Below are 20,516 nucleotides of genomic sequence, written 5' to 3'. Positions count from 1 at the left end.
ATTTACCCTCCAGAAATTCTCTTGGAATGGTCTTTTTTTGCAGTACCTTTAATAGCATTGTGGTCTGGTCCGGATAGTTGGAAAAATGCCATCCACACAGGTTTGACCCAACTGGTTTGACTGTGCAGGGAAAACACCCATGCCTCTATGCATATGATTAATATAATGATGTGTGTCAGGTGTGATAAAATTTAGAGTAGTTGAAAAAGTCTGCTGATATATGAACATATCCATCCACAGCATTGGTTCTTTCGAACTTGGCCTATACAGCTTATAGCTTAACTACACCAGTATTCAATTCTTCTGGCAGGATCAGCAAAGTTACCACAGATGTATTTCAAAACAAATGAAAGAAAAGTCTGGCTCCAAGTAAAAGAGAACACTGGAGAGGATGTACAGAGCTCCGCAAAAGCTATGTCTCAGTGTGCATCATTCTAGCTGTAATGTCTAAATAAAACTGGCCTGTGCCCCATTCATGTCATGACAGATTCAGGAAAGTTGATGAGTGCAAACATTAGCCATACATCTGAATCTCTGCAGGTTTGGTTTGGTTTTTTTTTTCTGTTTGGGTTCAAAACATTTTCTTCTAGGGGTAAAGTAATCTCTGAAAGTTTGTAGGGACTGCACTTACCTTAGCATGTTTACCTGAGAGGCAAGGTACAGTAGCAGGAGACCAACATAGCTAATTGGTCTGACAGGTCCCAGGGCAAAACCCATCTCGTCATCCTAGCCTGGATTCCCAGAGAAGCCAAACAGAGTCCCAAAAAGTCCTGAAGCAATGAATGGGTGGAGGCTGGTTGAGGCCTGGAGAAAAGCTTTATATATCTCCACACTGTTCATTGTTCATCCCTGAGTGTCTGCTCTCTGGTGTCTGCCAAGCTGGATATATGTCTAGTCCGACCTGGTGTGGTTGCTTTTATATTGTTATAGAGTGTGAGCAGAAATAACATGCAACCCTCTGCACCTGGCTGTAGACATGCTCTTCTATGCAAAGAGTATTATTTCCAGACGTAATGAAAAGGGATAGAGTACTCTCTGTTTCCAGTTCAACTTTTTGATCTCTCTTTTAAATCATTCACAATTTGCAGATGCACTAAAAGCTTGCTTGGGACACACCGCTCCCTACTCACAAGCACAGGAAACCAGAGTGCATCCGCAGAGACACAAGCTTGGAGTGAAAATGCAGTTCCATCAAGTGTTATCCTTCACCTGCATGTGGACAAGATTTCACATTTATTTCTGAATTGTTCTGATGGCTCTTTTATCTAGTCTAAACATTCGTGAGTACACTTTGAAACACGCTCATTAGTTTCTCGGAAACTGAATTTAAAAGCAAGTTCACAGCAGTCATTCTTTACCCTGCCTTCACCCTCTGCCCCGTGTCTGAATCACTGAAGAAATGACTCAGGACATTTTCCTTCTCAAGACCAGAGGTACATCAGAACCTTTTTTACTGACATGTAATCATATGATTCTAGACACCAGGAGAGCTCTTTAGTCCCAGACTATACACAATATTCACTTACACATTTAAGTAGAGATTTCAATCTGTAACATTTAATTTAGGATTTCTTCTATGTGAGAAGGAACCATACAAAAGCTACACTTTACTCAAGCAGTAACTGAAGGAAAAAATAACATCTCTCATTACATCTGCTCAATGCTGCAACTACTCAATTTAAAATAAAAGCAGTGTTAAAAAAAGAAAAAAAAGCTATTAAACTTAGCTACGTATTTAAGCTTTCCTTTTGCAGTTGCTCCAGGCTCAGTAACGTGCAACATTCAGAATTATTTGAATATAATTGAAGCCTCTTTTTTAACGTGTGTGTGTGTTATGAGTTTCTGAGTTTCTGGAGGTGAGTAGACACCATGTGCCACCTACTTTACTATTTTACTTCAGAGATTTGACTTATTGAGAATTAAGTTTAATGCAAACAAGCAGGGCATTTGGCAGCCATACAGAAACGCAACAGAAGAGCACAGTACCTAGAGGCACGCGCTTCTCAGAACTGTGTTTGGAAAGAACAGAAAGCATTTAAATTCAAAATGAACCATCTGTGACAACCCCCAAGCAGTGCCTCATTTCAGAAAGTGCAAGCCTGGGAATGAAAGTGAGACTGTACATAACTGTCAATTAAAATAATCTAATATAGACTTTTCTGCCTTTGGGGGGAGGGTGGGCACAGATTTTCTGGAAGCCCACTTTTTCTCATTTCCTTAGCATATATTTTACAGTTCAGAAGAACTAAATCACGTCTGTAGCCGGCATATATTACACACCTCATGGGATAAAAGGTGATGGAAGAGGCTCTATCGTTGCAGATCGCCTCTCAGCAGTTCCTACTCACAACTGGTATAAGCTAATATAACTTCACATCAAAATTAATTCTAAAACAATTTCTAAGAGAAGAGAGGCTTCATATTAGAAATGAGGTATTCACCATTCCCCATTTGGGAAATCTAAAATACTGTGTCTTAGGCAGTTGCATTCAGAAATGAAAACCAGAGAGTTTCTGTCAGTTTATTCAGATCAGAAATAAACAGAGAAATGGCAGCATAGCCAAGGTAAGTAGAAACACATGGAAATTCCTGCTTGCCCAAGCATTATATATACACTATACATTGGCTGACTACACCTTTGGATTTACAGGATTTAAATCAGATCAAAATTTGGTCCTCAGAGTATTCAACAGGCAGTTCTGGGAAGTGGTCCAGAAGAATTCAGTCAGTAACCATGAAGACTGTCATTTTACAAGATATAAGTTGCAGACTGAAAAAATATGTATTGTTAGGCAGTAAAATTACAGTTTTATTTCTTATTGAATTTGGAGCGACACTGCAAGCTATAGAAAATGCTCAACTAATAGAACATTGGGTATATTTACTGAATCTGGAAAATACCCTTGGGACAGCAGCTCTCGATCCTGCCAGGATACTTTCCATAGGCACTGAACTAAAGTTGTACGTGTCTGAATACCAAGTGTGTTTCAAGGCCTTCCATTTTATCACTGCTATTTAGCAAGCCATTTTGTAGACTGAATGAGTATATGGTTATTTAAAAATGTAAAAAACCCAAAAGGCATTTTAAATACTGTTTTATCAACATTCAGGTGTTAATCTATGGTTAAAACAAAATAATAGTACAGCTGCAGTTCAAGCTCTGCTTGCCTTGGATAAGCAGAGACTCCCACCACAATCAAAGTCTGGTCTCAGGGATGGACCACAGCAGTGAGAAATCGGTGTATGTCATCTGAGCAAATCATGGACTTGCTGTGAACAGATCTATTTAGGGAGAGCTACCCCAGGGCAGGGATGTGGCTGTGTCTCCAACCCTGAGATCTCAGCTGAAACTCTTTATTCCAGGTATTCCTTTCAAGACGAAGAAGACATGTTCATGGTGGTTGATCTCTTACTTGGAGGCGATCTGCGTTACCATTTGCAGCAGAACGTCCATTTTAACGAAGGAACTGTTAAGCTGTACATTTGTGAGCTGGCGCTTTCCCTGGATTACTTGCAGAGATACCACATCATTCACAGGTGAGTGAATTTTATTTGAGGAATGGGCTGCTTTCTTCTGGCAGAGCAGCGGAATTTCATCACATATCTGATTACATGGATCTGTGTTCAAAAACCTCTGAAAAGTTTTCATTGTTACCCAAGGGTGGAATTTGGCTCTGAAAATGTTTTTTAAAGTGTTTCCTCTCTGCCCTCAGCCATTCAGTAGCTCCCATCTCCTTCTCACACTGCCCTTTTCTTGTTTATCTCACACGATGATGTATGTTTTTTACTATGGTCTTTAAACACTAAATACAACCCGTAACAACCTCCTGGCTGCTTTTAATTTATTTTTAGTTCTCCAGTGCCCCAATGTTCCTGAATGCAAAAATGTAATGCAGTACAACAGCTTCACACAACAGCATCAGGGAAAGGTCACAAAACCAAAGGCTGAGGATAAAGAATAATTTGTTTACTTGCAGAATCTTCATGAAGGTCAGAAGAAGGAAGAGAGGTGGGGAAACAAGAGAAATAGTAGAAATAAATTGGAACAGTGATAGATGGTGCATCCTTTTACACTTCTTAGATTACAACAATCTGTTATTTTTACTGCCTTACAGTGGGAAATCATAGAATTTGTGTCAAAAAAGGTGTCAAGCATCAGTGTCTGTTATTCTTAAACAATTTGGCATTTAACTGAAGCAGCAGGGTAACTTCTCTTTTTATGTTAACACAACTGTGAAATTATAAAATGATGGGCTTGAGCTTCTATTTTACTCTTTTTAGACTACATTGAGGATATTTCTCCCTGGTTTATCATGGTCTGAATACAAAAATAATCAGTTTTGTGTGTTACCAAAGCTGGATGTGAGTTTCAGAAACCAAACTAAAATAAGCTGTGCCACAGATCGTCCAGTGTCCAGTATAAATTCCTCCAAATATATTAATTGAGAGTTTTCATCCTATCTGCCTACCAGAGCTGTCTCATGATTTTGTGATAAAGGACCAGTAAAAAGTATCATCTGACTTTCTGAAGAGGGAGACTCTATACAAAATCTCTTTGATCTGAGGTGCAGTGGAAGATGGGTGTTCTGTATTACTGAAACTGTACAAGACAGAATTCATGTAAACATTGCAACAGGTTTTAGGCTTGCAATTAAAACTCCCACAAGTGTTGTAAGCAATTTCTGAAATTTTGTATCTTTAGCACACTGTTATTATTTTAGTACAGTTCCATGTATTTTGCATATGTTTTCCTTTCTCCGTAAATATTTTAAAAGGGGAGCTCAGAATTTTGGCTGACGTTTGTTTCTATGCCTTAAGGAATGTTCTTCGTGAAAAACAAATTGTTGAGCATTTTTCTCACCCTCATTTTCATGACAAGACATTTTGTGCAACTAGGCTGTCAAAACATTCATGAGAGAATCCAGTTTGTAATCAAAACTTGTACTTTGCTACAAGCCTGCGACTCAGTGTTTCACAGAAAAGTCTGAAAGATGGCAGATGTCTTGTGAGAATGAAGGACTGGATTAAGTCACTGTGGTTGTTTATAGTTTTTTGTGACAGTGTCTACATTGCCATGGCCCAACTGTGAAATTGGGCAAGACACTCTTCTCTTCTGTATTACTTCATCATGACTAGTAAGCACTTGATTTTACTTAATCTTCTCATTTACACTGGTTGTAGCATATAGTAACACCACTGGTTTCAACACTTCTTGATTTGCACCAAGGCAGGGAAAGACGTGGAGGTCCAGAGCTGGCTGTTGGCTCCATTTGGAGGCAAGTTCTGGAGTTTGGTTTTTGCTTTCACTCTACACCAAAAGTTTGTTTAGGATAAAAAAGATCTGGTTCAGGACTCCACTGTGTTACAGAAGATACGTTTATTTTGAAGCTGGCAGGCCTGAGATCTGAGCATGGCTCTCCCACTTCACTGCTTACTGCCCAAATCACCCAACTGTGGCACGATGAGCCTTTCGTCTCTTATCTTCCCACCAACTACCGTAAAATCCCAAACGATCCACACCAGTGAAAATGTTACTGGAGAGTGCCAGCACATTCTGCCTTCTGCCTCACTGCTACGTGGAACAGCACAGTGCAGGACGGGGCTTCAGCTGCCATAAATCTTTGTAGCATGGCTGGCGTCAAGAGCACAATGCTGATTTAAATTGGCCCAGGAGCTGAGCCAGCAGTGATGCACAGTGAGGAGACATGTAGCCATTGCTTTACTGTTGCAAGCACACTATCTATCTCAGTCAGAGATGAAACCAATGAGCTGGTTGGTGTTTATACTTCATGGTAGCAGACCACAGCAATATCATTGTGACCAAGCCCTTCCAGCCAGCGTTGACATGCTAGCCTACAAAATGTAGTAGACCTTTCACTTTTAAATGAGTGTATTGGCAGTAAAAGGGGAAAGAAAAGGTTACTGAGTCACGGAGTCACTGAGAGAGCCCCCTACTCGATTTTGTTTGTGCTACAAAGAAAGAATAGTTGAATGATTCGTCAGACTGGGTAGGTGGATTTTCAGATTGCAGTACTATAAAAAGCTGAATATATGATGTGTGAGTCAGGAACTTAACTCCTCCTCAATATTTAGAGATGTGTATGAAATATGTTCCGGTTTCCATTACTATTGCATCTGGCAACATGACAGAATGTTTTTTCAAGATTAACCTGCGGCCCCAGGAGTTTGCTATGAAAGGAAGTGGTAATGAAGGAGACAGGAATTATCAGGCACGTAAGAATGGATGTGCAAAGGTCCAGATCAGTGTTATGCCAGTTCCCCTCGGAGATGCCATGCAATGCCTCTGTATCTGCCGATGTGGATAATGTTGTGCACTTTGAATGTATCGTTTCAGCAATAGAAGTATTGTTTCTGCAGGGACAACTTTAACCATAAGTACTGTAAAAACCACTACTATTCTGGTGCATTTATGAAACTTGTCATTTTTATTAATCACATCCACATGTATAAATCCATATTTGTCATGCACAATCCTGCAATAGTGGATTTATTCATCATGGCACAATAATGAATGCTGCACTGTGTATCTTACTCGCAGCTCTAGTGTAACTGTTTACATTTGCATAGGTGTTCAGCCAGAATTATAAAAACTTTAAAAAGAAAAGATGTAAGTTTCAAGATATGATCTGAAGACTATTCTGGGCAATTTTTTCACTTAACTTACACAACAGCTAACTTAATATTGAGATATTTCTAAACTGTTAGTCACAGGTAATGGCTACATCACAAAACCCTATTCCTCCACAGCCCTGCTGTAATAATAATCTATCCACATTTCTTTATAATTCTTTAAAAGTTGGGTGAGCAGTGTTTATTGTAGACCCTCAGATCCAGTACACACAGAAAGGCTTCTGACAATTCACATGGTCTCATTCATTCTCAAATTTTGGAGCAAATCTGGCATTCTGCATTAGCGGACATCAAGTTTCACGATGTTATGACTAAACACATTCTTTTCATCACTGCTTGTATAATACCAGTGAATAACATGTTGGACAAAAGTTTTCCCATCAGAGGCTGAATAAACTTATTTCAGCCATGAGTAACTCAGCCTCCTCCTTTCACAAATGTTGCTCTTCATACATTTCAATAAAACCACCTGCTTCCTCACCAAAGTAGGCTGCCCATTTTCATTCAGCAGTAGCTCCAGGGCTGTCTCTCCCAGGATGCTCTTGCAGCTAGAGCACTGGCTTGGAGCAGCACTGGCCCTGCGGTGCTGCGGCTGCTGCCCAAGTAACACGCTTATACTGATAAAATCACATTTTCTCTTGCTAAGGGGGCAAGCGTTAACTGCATTGCCCTTACAACTTTTCATCATCGTTTGGCTCCATCGGTTTTCATCTGCTCAGAAAGGAGGCTGGATGTGGCAGATGTCTGGAAAGGAAATTGCAATAACCTTCCAGCACAATTTTAGGATACTGGACTAGCTGTTTGATCTGTACACCCAGGACTTCTTTATCTCAGTGGGGTTTTTTAATGCAAAACCATTTGTGTGTGTATGTGTACATATAGAAGCATAAATATAAATTTTGGTCGAAGCACAATACTACTGGAATCAGTCCAGCTTGGCAGGTCTGTGCTGCGTGGCTGCTGTGATCACCACTCTGTTTTCCATTCCCCCAGGTTCTGCTTCCAATGGAGAGTAGCACCAGGAGGTATTCCAGCTCTGAACAGCTACTCAGCAGCAGTGCAGGGTGGGAAAAGCTAATGGAAAATGGTGACAAATCGAGCATTACATTTTCCTCTGCCAGCTGATCCACTGCAGAGTAAGGATGTCTTGCTGCTACCAGCCAGACAGGATGTACTCTTCATTCAGCACTGCTAGGCTGGGCTGTGGCGTAGGAGGCTCCTGTTTGTGCATTACCATTGAGCCTTTCCAGGTGTCAGCCGTCTGGTGAAATAAGATAATTTGTCTAAATGATTAGGCCCTTCCCAGTCTCACTCGTGACACCATACACCAAAAGAAAAAATTCTAATTTAAAATGTTCCCTTCATAACACTGTCCATTTAGTATGTAAGCAGTAAATAGGTTTGGAAATTATTTTAAAATGGAGAATTTGCCAGTTATTGTTTCTCACAGTTGTCACAGGCAGAATAGTGCCAACCTGAGTTTTACCAGGACCTATTAAAAAGGCACAGTTCCATATGGATTTCAGTAATTTTTTTCTTGCTGGTAAGCATCTGCAGGGGAATAAGAAAATGTAAGAGTCTGGAGTTGGTGAAATGCAAAAAACCCCAAAACCATAACATGACTACTATTCATAAGGACTATCAAAGACCATGACAGGTCAAGAGGCCTGTCCATTGAATTTTCTTAATTTGCCTTCCCATGTCTCTTCCATGTCTTTGTATTTTGTTCTTTAAACAAGTGAAGGCCCACGTTATTTCCAAGGTCAAATTGCAGGAACCGATCGATGAGTTACGTAAGAGAACCAAATTAGAAAATGTACCAAAACCAGACAAAAAGGAAACACCATGTGAACAGCAAAGCACAGGAAACCTGCTGAATGCTTATGAAGCAGCACTGATCAAAACTAAAGTGATTCAGAAATTCTAGGCACAAAAGATATTTAAATTTCAGTTGTGTCCTTAAAAAAAAGAATTAGATATCACAAGATATGAAAATGCAGAGAACAAGCCTTTCAACTTTTAAACAGAGTTCTCTACCTACAGGAACAAATTAATTTTACTTCTGTTTGGCAACAGCAAAAGAAAAAGTTATTTGATATACCAGATGACTTACTGCAAATAAACAAAGTTGCTTTGGAAACACACTGAGATTTCAATATTCAGAGGCTAGATTACTAATGAAGTAAAACTGCCTGTACTGGGGAAGAGAGACGGGGAACACTCTGAGACGCGTGCTGCTCAGTTGGGTGCTCCAGTCCTGCCACTGGCACTGATAGAATCTTTTCTTATGGGCGTAGTGTGCTAGTCATTATTCAGGTGAAATACCAGAAGACACCCACCACACCCTCACTCCTTTCATACCCCATTGCTGAGGGAGCCTCGTTGCAATCAGCAAGGGGTTGCTTGGTTCCTTAGAGTTTGCAAGTGAGTAGATGAAGTAGACCCTTGGCCCTTTCTTTCATCCTCCTTCTTCTCATTAGTGCAAAGTTGTAATAATGTGCTTACACAAAATATTTTGTTTAGCCAAGGAAAAGTCGTCTCACAAGCTCTACATCATTTAAAATTAGGTGTCCGGTCAATGTTAGGAGAGTGAAGACTCAAACTGCAGGTTGTTTGGCCAGCTATCTTGCATTAGGTGACAAACTTCCAGTGGCCAAAGATAACCTAACTGACCCCATCCTAAGTGTTTGTGCTGTATACAGCTCTAGAGAACAAGTACCCCTCAGTAAAATAAAAAGGTTCTGTGACTGTAGTTGGTTTTATTATTCCTTGCTTCTCTGTTTAAAAACAGACATTCAGACAAGCATAGGTATGATCTAGACATAGACGAGTGTAAAACACACATCTAGAAGAAAACGTTACGTATTAATTCTTATTAAGTCTTCTATAATGTAACTAGAAAGAATTTCAAATAATTTTATCTGAATTCTAATTTTTACACACAGATTTAAAGGTTTTCTTTAATCCTTTCTTACCTCACTGTCATTTAGCTGCAACAAACAAAATAAACATGAAAAAAAATCTTGTTTTTTCTAAAACTCTAAAATCACAATACCATCACTAGGGTGTTGTGGACTTATGCATGTCTGATTTGCTCCTACTAGTTGCAGGTCCATACTCCTCACTGCCAGAAAACAGCTCTCTTGGGGCAAGATAGAGCATTTCCATAGAGGGAATCAGCACTTCATACTGTTCATGGCTAAGTACACAGGAACGGGAGGCAGTGTAGAGAAACTGAGACCCAGGCAAATTCAGACTCTCTGTCATGTTAGGAGGTACAAATCTTTTTTAAAACAGGCAGCAAAGATCTGCTAGGGAATTACCTTGTTGTAGAACTTGCTGCTGCAGTGAGTGTGATTGTCAGCAGGTCCACTGATGCCTGGGCTCACCACACCCTTTTCTGTGGAGTGCGCTCAGAGGGAATATGTTAAGTCCACGTAGACATTATACGTGAGTTTGCCAGTTCCATGCTCTGCATCTTGAACTTTCCAGTCACTGTGGCAGGGAGTACGCTGTTGGTTTGGCTTTTTCATCTACGTCTGTCTTCCAAAGGGCTGTCTTAAAGCCCATCCTTACATTTATTCTAGGGTTATAATGACTTGCTTCTCTGAATTGCTTCTAGTTTCTGCAGAGTGTACCCCCACTTAAATCAGCTGCCATCACCTGCCTGTGTTACTGTTTTCCCCCTTCTTCCTGGTTTTCTTTAATAATTTGTTTACAATAACCTACCTTTTAGGAAAAGAAGTCTCATACAACAAGTCTTCAGGGCACATGATTTGTATTAAAGTACTACACGTCCCTTGCCTCCACAATGTATCACCCTATTGATAGATAATGAAATTAAAGGGTTTCTTCCCTTCCTTCCTTCCATGCCCCACTTCACAGTGTTGAAATTTTGATCATGAATCATTTTCAGAGATTTAGACACTGAAGCTGGAGATGCTGACAGAATTGAAGCAGAGCTCTATATTCAAAATTATCTCAGGTCTCCATCCGCAAATCTGATCTGGTTTATGCTAGTTTCTGCTTTAGTATATTGCCAGTTTCTTTGTGGCCAACGCAGTGCGAGTGTTATCAGAGCCATCTTTCTTTTACAGAAGTCCGTTACAAATTTCTTGGTATTGCTTTAAAACGTCAAGTGACTTCAGTATAGGCATCTGCTGCCAGCTTATGTGTACTAGCAAAATGACTGTATTAATAGAAAGTTGATATTGTAATTCTAAATCTAAGAATCGAGAGTATTAATAACTATATTTAAATAATTTCAATAATTAATTAAAATTATTAGGCATTCCTTCTGGAGAGGCATAACAGAATCCACAGTATTAATTGCCTGCCTCATTTGGCACTGCCTGGGTTACCCTGGTTTTGTGACCCTCCACCCCCCACTTGCCATCCCAGGGCGGTGCTGCTGTCTTGACCTCCTGGTGCCAGCTGGGAGGGGAGGAGAGGCTGAACAAAAGCTCCTCTCACCAGCAAGATCAAATTAGCAATGAAGTGAAGTCTTAATTAACAGGGGAAAGAACAAGAGCCAACTGCCTCTGATACATTGATCCTTTTTCCCAAACCTTTGGTGTTAATGTTATACTAAAAGTATTCTGGTATGTTTGTATCTTAGGAATTTCACAACATCATGACTGTGTGCAGGCATAATGTCTCCACTGAAGTGGCAGATTTGCATGCAATGTGCTTGAATCATTTTTTTGTTTGTAGTCAGTGGAGAAATTAAAAATCTTTGATTAAAGTATGCAGATGGGGAAAGGAATATGTAAAAAGACTGTAAACTTCAGGCTGAGCAAAGTATAAACCAATAGCAGCATATGGAAAATCGCTTCTTTCTCCTGCTTCTGCTTTAATGGCTGCAACACTTTTTCAGCTTGGATGAGCAATACATACCTAGAGTATTCTATCATTCCCTTGGAGATCTCCTCAAAATGAAAGCTTTGTTCAAATATATGGCAAAATAACAAAGACTTAAGACAAAAAGTGCACGTTTACATAATTTCCTCATGAGTGCAATAGACTTTTATATCTCAGGAACTGAACAGATTGTCCATGGTGTGGTAGAATGCATTTCATTAAAGGATATTGCAATTTAAGCTTCCTTCTTGCCTTAGAAATGCATTCAGCAGCTCTCAGTACAGCTTTCATATTTCAGGTAAGATGTGGTCTGCTTTGTACAATTTTTGAGTTAGCAGGTATGCAGGGGGTTGAGAAGGAGTGGGAGTTGTAACACTGATCATCTGAGAGTTTCATCTTTCAAAAAAATTCATCTGGTGGACAGGGACTGTAATTAAAATAGAGAGTGCCATGAGATTTGTTCTGCTGAAGTTGCCTTCTTGACTTGTTTTTATTCTCTATACCTTTTTTGGGGAGCTCCTCAGGGCATTCCCTCAAGGTTATTTTCAAACATTTCTATATCCTCTGTGAGCTCCTGTCCCAACTCCCTGGATGGGTTTTACAGAGGAGAATGCACAGCAGCTCAGAGCTTTGATGCTGTGTGACAGACAGTTGTACTGATGAGCCTCCGCGTCTCCCAACATGTGTGTGCACAGCTTACATTCATCCCTCGGGGATTTTCCTACTGACCCACTGGAGATAACTGCTCTGTCCTCCAGCAGAGGGGACAAGGCAAGCCTGCCATTTGGCAGTGGTGGTGCTCTTGCACATGCAGAACTGCTGTTGGAAGGGAAAGACCTTAAAATATGGTGCCAAACTGGGACTTTGCAAGGTGGGAACAGGACGTGGTAGATTGTATACTTTTAATGAATCAAAACTTACTAAATTAGATTCTGGTGAATTTGGTCATTCTTTACATTGATGATAAAATCATCTTTACAGTAAGAATAACAATGAAAAATAACCTCTCTCTGGTGGCTACTGGTTTTCTTCAGTCATTTATCTGTTCATCTTGTTACACACGTGAAACTTCGGTGCTGTTCTAAATAAAGAGGAGTTGCTTTCTAGTCTAATGATAAAAACAATAGGTTAGAGCTTCTCTTTTTTTTTCCTTTCACAGTGACTACCCTGTGTCTAATCATGTTATAGTGTCATAGTTTATTTCAGTGATATTCTTATTGCACATTTCACACTTTTTTTTTTTTAGATTTGGGGGTTTCATTATGAGCACAGGTAGTTTAGAAGATAAATATGAGTTTCTTATGGTAAAAGTGGTTACCCTCTTTCTATATACAGATACCATCTCTATTCTGCTGTCAGGTTCAGTTCAGACTGTAAGTGTTTTGAGGTTCAAACCATATTTTTCTCTGACTATATTCAGCCCTCAAACTTCACTAGGTTTTAGTAAAAACCAACACTGCTTAAAATCTCATCTTTCTCTGTAGTTACCATTCAACATCAAATGAGGTGCAATGCAACTGGAATGATAAAAGACTTAATGAATAATAAAAAACACTACAATAAAAATAACAGCACAGAAGGTATCAATTTTTTAAGAGTGTCAGAAAAACAAACTGGTTGGACAGTCTTTATGTTGAGCTCCGAATGTGTGACCCATGAGTTCACTGTTTGGACCTTCAGTGAACATGCCTGATTTTTCAGCCAGCTGAGCAGCTACACTTTGGAGACCCAGTAGCAAGAAAAAGAGAAATTGGTGGTAAGATAGATGGACTTGAGGGTACCAAGAAGAAAAAGGACATCATCTCCATGCAAAATGTGTGGAGGAGATGTCCAGAGGGGCACTAAGAGGGCTGAAGAAGAGACTGGGGAGTGCAGAGTGTGATGTGGGGTGTGGGCAAGGGAAAGCCGCTGTGAAGAGGAGCAGAGAGTAGAGAACATGAGCGAGAGGTGCCATGAAATTGGAGGGTGCTGTAACAGGGGAAATTGGGGGTCAATGCCAGTACATGAATGCCAGGTCAGAGGGGTAAGCCTGAGTGGTTTTGAATATGTGTCTCTTTGTCATTTTTGGGGACATACGGCTTTATTCACCAGCTGTGAAAAACCTTGCTCAGAGTTCTGCAGATAAGAATTAATACACTGATGTAAAAACTGATCTCTCTGTACATTCATAGAAAAGATGCTGATGTGGGGAAATGGAATCTTAGATTTGATATGTTGCTGTCTCAGGTTGCTACAAAAATTAAGACATGGTCCTCTTTAAAAATGTCACATCAATAGGTCTACTCAACCAGTGTCAGGTCTATTCTGAATGCAACTCAATAAACAGTAATTGACTTATTGTCAATAATCAATAACAATTACTAATATAGTTACTTAGCAAGACTTGCTGAGTGGAGAACCTATTCCCAGAATGCTGCATTTCTTAGCTTTTATGATAATTAAATGTATTAGTTATCTAGACTTCTGCCTTTAAAATCTACAGAGACTCACTGCTTGCCTCTTAATTTGAGATGTTGCAGAATTCTCCCCTGATGGTGCACCTTCAATTGCAAATCTACTCAGCCACAGAAACACTCTACCGATGGACTCCAATGCAGACACATGCACTTACATATAGAGAGAGAGTTTAACACTAATTAAAGTACCAGTTTATTTCCCTGAGTCCCAGACAACCTCTTCTGCTGAAACTAAAAATTATGAGCATATAGGTAAGGATGTCCGTTTCCAGCCAACAGTCTTTTATCCTATCATTACTGTTTAATGTTTGCTTTTGGAAGCTACAGTGCCAAAAAGGAATAGCATATGAGATCTAAAGCTGATTGAATTATTAAGCCTTAGTTTTCTAGATTTTTTAATATATACATCAAACCAGTGTAACTCTTAAGTTAATGGGAAGAATGGCAGTGTTCAGCCACTGCCTGCTTTCCCCCCCTAAGAAATACTTGGTCAACAGTTTCCTTACATCAGAGAAGATTTTATCTCCCTGAGATGAAATGGGCCCCCAGCTGTACAAAAGCAGCTCTGTGTGGCAGCGCCAGGTTCTCTGGATGCCACAGACCTCTGGGGCTGTGATGGCCAACTGTCTGGAGGCAACCCCTGGGCTCCTTCCTCAGACATCCCCCTCTTAACCTCACCCAGCTGAAGACTATACAGAACCTAGAACCTTTCATGCCACAAATGAGGAGGATGTTTTATTCGATGGCACCAACTAAAAAAATTCTTAAGTGTGCAAGCTATTTTAACTACAGCACAATTTATCATATATGAAGGATTGCATTCTTCATAGTGTGAGGTGACATTAAACAAGACAATGAAAGCCAGAAGCGTGACTCCTGCAAGAGGCTTAAAACCTGCCTGCGCTTCTTTGATAACACATTACAATAACTTGGCTTGAGAATATCCCCAGTTGCTTTTGTAATTCCACACAGCATGTGAGATATTTCTTCAATGTTTAAAAAATTATTCTACAGTTCACCAAGATCTAAATGCAGAAGTCTATATTTTTTTTTAGTTGACTGTCCAAGCAAGTGGATACCTAGTCAACACAGCCAAATGCATCTAACAGAATAGCTAAAAAGCATTCAGCTTATCCAAAACTAGACATTTAGTCATCTGAATGGCTCTTTACACACCAGTGACCGTGTTGTTTATACATCCATTGAGTATAAATGGGAATATAAATGCCTAATTCACAATAGATCCTAATCCAAGTATCTTAATCTGAGAGCTGAATCCCATCTCTATTTTAAGTTGAATAAGTAGCAAGAATAATCCTTATAATAATTTTAGTACAAGTAATTAACTGAAATAGCAGTTTCTCTGCACAGAGTCTAGTTCAAAAACACCCTCACCAGTACTGTATTCATGCCCAGTAATCTTAACCAGGATCTTGCTACTAAAGTCTGCAGACTCAGGTAGTATTGCCAATCTTCATTTCTTATCCAGGTTCATCAGGAGGAGTTGGAATACTTGGCTGTTTGATTCTGAGCAATATGTTGTTGATAACTCTTAGAATAGGGAGACTTCTTAAAAAGGTGGTCTACTGGAATATGAGTTGTGGTTTGGGTCAAATGTATCCTGTCAAGTCTCATCTGTCTGAAACAGCAATCTCCAGGAACACATATATTGATTGCTCTGGGAGTTCCTTTGTAAATATTCCTTCTTAAAAGCATCCAAAGTTATTCTTAGAAGTAATTTATTACATTCCTTTCCAGGATAGGTGAGGCTGGAGGTAGAAAAGTGTAATGAGATTTCTGTTCAAAACATAAAAGATTGGTTGGAGGGAGCAAATGCAGCACTAAATCAGATATTTGCCTCCCAGTTTCAAAGAACTAATCCATCTGTTGGTGGATTTCACAAGAAGACCTGCCAGCTTCTACTGACATTTCAGGTAGTAGCAGGTCAGGTTTTTTAATCATTTACCAAATACAGTTTTCTTTTCAAGCATAGACTCTGCACCTCTCAGCCTAGTCTACTGCAGCTCACTTTTACATATTTTAAATTTATAAAACCACCCAGGAGGGGAAGCATATGCAGGACATCAGAGCTCACTTCACTGTGGAACATAATCAGCCTCCTCTCTGTGATATGTCCTGGTTGCGTACATTACAGAGTCTGAGGTAGTCGATTTGAAGAATAAAGGCCTAAATAGTTATACCCATGGCTCTCATGTCACAGGCATGAGCCAGCACGAGCTGATGGCAGTGGTGAGGGTGATGGGGTTTCACATCAGAGTAAACAACGCAGCATCACATGGTTGTTTTCTGCTTACTGGTCTGCAGCCCTTCTCCCAGCTACGCTGTACTGCTGAAACTTGGATCAGCAGAAAATTTACTTAATGGGAAACTTCACTGCTGCTGTGAAGCTCACTGCCCTCTTCCCAGGCACTCGCTGAAACCTGAAACCTTTGGAAGTTTCTGTCACCTTCCTTGGCCTGCACATGAAGTCCACCGTGTCGTGCTTTACTTTAATTGCCAGCTAAGTCAGCTGTAATTAATTGCACTGTGGTACAGATGAGGGAAACAGTTGTTAAACAATGTGATATTATTATTGTGTATACTGCTGTTCTAACAAGTGTCTGATGAACTTTTATGTATAGAAGTTGGTAGAGTTTTTAAGGCAAATTTTAGGGATATTATACAGTAATTATACACTGTGAACAGTGGCTGATTTAAGCACGTGTCTGTTTGGAATTCTGTATATTTTGAGTTTGTCTGATAAGCTGAGCAAACTCTTGGAGATGTGACACATCTGAATGGATCTATTCTATATTTCATGCAGTGAAAAACAAAGGAGCAGCTATACGAATTTCAGCCATTGCAAAACACCACACTTTTGATGCTAGCTTTTTACAACAGATAAAGGCAAACATGCTTATCTGTAACAATGCTTTCCTGATTTATCTTCAGACAACGGACAAATGTCGTAAATTTCTTCTCTTATTTAGTTTCACACATGGATTTCTGCCTGTGTATATTGGAAGAGGACCTATGCCTTTTACTGGAAGGAGACTGGTACCCATGCAATTGCGGGCAGAGTACATGCTGAGAACATTCTCCCCCTTATTCCTAGGCAAAAGCTCTCATATTATCTCTGAGGAAAGAAGCATTGCCATTGCACTGTATATGCTTTCCTGCTGGACCAGATGATTTTTTCCAAACACCACACTCCAGTTAGCATCTAATGAGTCATGCACTTCCCGCAGTTATCAGAGATGTCACCTGTTCTTGAAAGCTGATTCACACATGACCCTTGTACTTGTATGCATGGAAGGTCTCAGCAATACTTGATGCTACAACACAGAAAAGATTAAAGTCATTGGCTGTGAGATTATCAACAAATTACTGCTATGTGGTGATTCTGCATGACTCCTCCATCCGATGTGGAGAAGCACTTGGCTGAAAAGACTTTTTATTTGAAATGTGGTGATGCTTTGGCATCATCACAGTGTTAACAGTTGTTCAAGGTTCCCCTCAGAGCTACCCAAAAGTGCAAGGGCTGTAGTCATGCCTAGTGTTAGCTCTAGAAAGCAGTTCTAACAAAGGAAATGGCACATTTGGCATTACTTTGCGTCCTTCAGGAAAGATGAAAACTAACCATTCAATTGCCTTTAAGTTGTTTGTACTGGTTAAAGTTCACTTGGAAAAGAACCAATGTGTCCGCAAGAGGAATCCTGGATAGCACAGTCTGGGCTTTGTTATGTAAAAGCTCAGTTTATATAGCCTCAGTGGTACTTCCCAATCCCAGTCTTAGAGACACCATACAATGCAACACAGAGGAGGCAAAGTACATCTCCTTTGGGCAAATCTTTCTAACTTTTATCTTCACCTATTTTTCTTGCTATTGCAGTATATAATTACCTTTGTGATAAAGTCGTAGTGGATCTTCAGGAAGAACAATATAATGAAACATTCTGTGTTTAATATTTTTATTTTATTTTGGCATATATGCAAATTCAGGAGCTGAACCTAACTAAAGATGACTGTTATCTGGCTATATGTACCCAGAAATGTGAAAGGCTCAGTAAGGGATTCCTGTTTTTAAAAAGGTCATTTTCTTCAACCTGGGATAGCAATATCTACTGTAACTATTTCTTTAATCTAAAATTGACATCTACAGTGATTCCAAAGACCACTGGCCATTCAGACAAATCTAGATATCATTACTGCCACCTATTGTTACAAGTAGAGAATTGAAAATATTTTCATAATTGTATTTTTCCAAATGGAGCTAAAATTGGAAAATAACAAGCTTGTTCCTGTTGAGGTATTTGTGAATAAGCATGTTTTGGTGCCTTATTTGACAAATTTATTTTCAGAGCTATATAAAATTGGCTAGTTAAAGTGCTAAGAAAATCCAAGATCTTCATGGACACCTGGTAAAAAGTATTACTAAGCTAAAAAAGAACCACAAGCAGCATAATGGTTAGCATCACAGTAACACATTGCGATATATCTAGGTCCTACAATCCCAACACTTGAGACAGGTGTCCAGACAGTCTTTAGAGGTACATAGCAAGAGGTAGGGTCTTCAGAGGCCTTTGTCAGTGAGAGCTTTTTCAGTTGTCATAATTACTACAGCAGTTATGTCTTGCATAAGTACTAGAAAATGGTCTTGTTGCCACGCAGAAGGAAAAGGCTCCAAAGGGTGATAATGGGCTGGGTGATAGGATTCTTATTAGTACCATATAATGCATGCTACCAGATAATTAGTTGGAAGTAGTTATGGATTTTTTGTTTCTGCATTAAAGCCCCAGGAGTAGGAATTGTAGAGAAAACAAAAGATTTCAAATAAAAGAGAAGATTTTAGGTTGGAAGACCCAATAAAAAGATTTGGGTTTTTTTGCAAGGCCTACTGACTTGTTGAGTACCTCATGTTCATGAATAATGCATCACAGATTGTATAATAATAAAATTACATATTTCTGATTGGTGATAAATATATTCTTTGGAATTGCATGTATAGAACCTTGTCAAAGGTGTTCCAGTTTTATGGAATGATTTTCAAATCCTGAAACCTTTACTCACTTTTTTCATACAGAATTCTGTGGGATTCTGTTAATTTCTAGGTGAAAAGGTTGCCTTAATAAGCACTGTGACATTTGAACATACAATTAAAATATCACAAAAATATTAAAATACTGTGATAAAACAGATTACCTTTCAAGTTGTAACATTTGTTAGTCTGAGCCTTTCTTGAAGGAAAGACTTGATTTTTCTTAAACATCAGATATCTCTCTATCCATATATATATACTTATTTGAAAAAATAATTTTCTACTGGAATTTGGTGATTCTGAAACTGTATCTGGTAAATCACTGCAAAACAAATTTGGCTCCATGCCTTATTTGGAGTCTAAAGTGCAGATTTTTATTTTTTCCTTTCTGGATGGAGATGGGGATGACTAAGTAAATTCCACTGGATGGAACTTAGACCAATTAATATTTTAGGCTTTTTGACATTTCAGACTAGGAAAGGACACTGGAAGTGATGCCCTTTGACACTGCAAGTCTTCTGTGTATAACAGACTTAAGAAAGTGCAAATGGAAATGGCTGAGTTCATTGAATAAATTATTGTATCCCTTGCTTCTTAGAAGGTAAACTTATGCAAGGACATCCTAGAGCAAAACTGCAGTTTATTTTGCTTTCAAACAGAATTAGTGGAGTTCAGCTCTGCTGGAATTTTCTCCTTACTCAAGAGAGAAATAGCTAAAAAAGATGCATTCCTTTTTATTTTTTTCCTACGAACAGCTCAACTCAGCAAAAGCCATACAAAAGTAAATTACCTGTGCAACTTGGTCTCTGGTTGCCAGTGAATTAGCCCAACTTTAAATATGTAAAGATCAGGACCGGTACTTTAATTTTTCATCATCTCAATCACATGTTTCTGCATTTGCTGTCCACACCTATGACCAGTGGGTTTTAATAACAGATGTTGTTTCTTCATTCCTGTTTTTAGTCAGGCACCATGACCTGTGGAAGCCTGTTTCTGAATGTAATTATTCTGGCTTGGGTGTCAGATGTGGTGCCTTGTGGAAACATATCCAGATTTGTACAAACAAGCATCCCCAAATGTTTTTTTCTTTACAGATCTCATAATTTAACACCACATCTTCTCAGCTAATTTCCAATTTTACTGAAGTCTTTAAGTTTCAAAATTACAGTGATTCACAGGGTCGTGTCGTGTCATGGCACTCATTAGAGCAGGAAGAGAAGGCTCTGAAGGTCTTTTTATGAAAGGACAGTAAGAGGCGGCAATGGCTGGCGAGATCTGAGTGAGCGGTATGTGAACTGGCAATCAGAGGTCTGGAGTAGTCAAAAGTCTTTCACTTCTATCCATCTGATAGGAAATAATGGTAAAGAATTCTGAGATTCTTACTATGATTTTGTTTTAATACCATTGAACATTTCTTGAAACTAGGAAGGATGTTGGTCCGGCACAAAAAACCTAAAAAGATAAAGGAGTGACAAGGTGTTGATGAAAGGAATTGAGGATGCATCACTTCA

General features: G+C 39.3%; 1 protein-coding gene across 1 annotated transcript in view; it reads left to right on the top strand.

The window, feature by feature from the left end:
• The window catches only part of STK32B (serine/threonine kinase 32B), a 184,406-nt gene that overhangs the window by 94,971 nt on the left and 68,919 nt on the right, over window positions 1-20,516 (top strand). The window contains exon 4 of the mRNA XM_064449122.1: window positions 3,364-3,537. Within this exon, the coding sequence (XP_064305192.1) occupies window positions 3,364-3,537 (174 nt within the window). The remainder of the gene's footprint in view (window positions 1-3,363; window positions 3,538-20,516) is intronic.

The sequence above is a fragment of the Phalacrocorax carbo genome, chromosome 4 (genome assembly GCF_963921805.1).
Source record: "Phalacrocorax carbo chromosome 4, bPhaCar2.1, whole genome shotgun sequence".
Lineage (NCBI taxonomy): Eukaryota > Metazoa > Chordata > Aves > Suliformes > Phalacrocoracidae > Phalacrocorax > Phalacrocorax carbo.
This window is presented reverse-complemented; position numbering and strand designations above follow the sequence as displayed.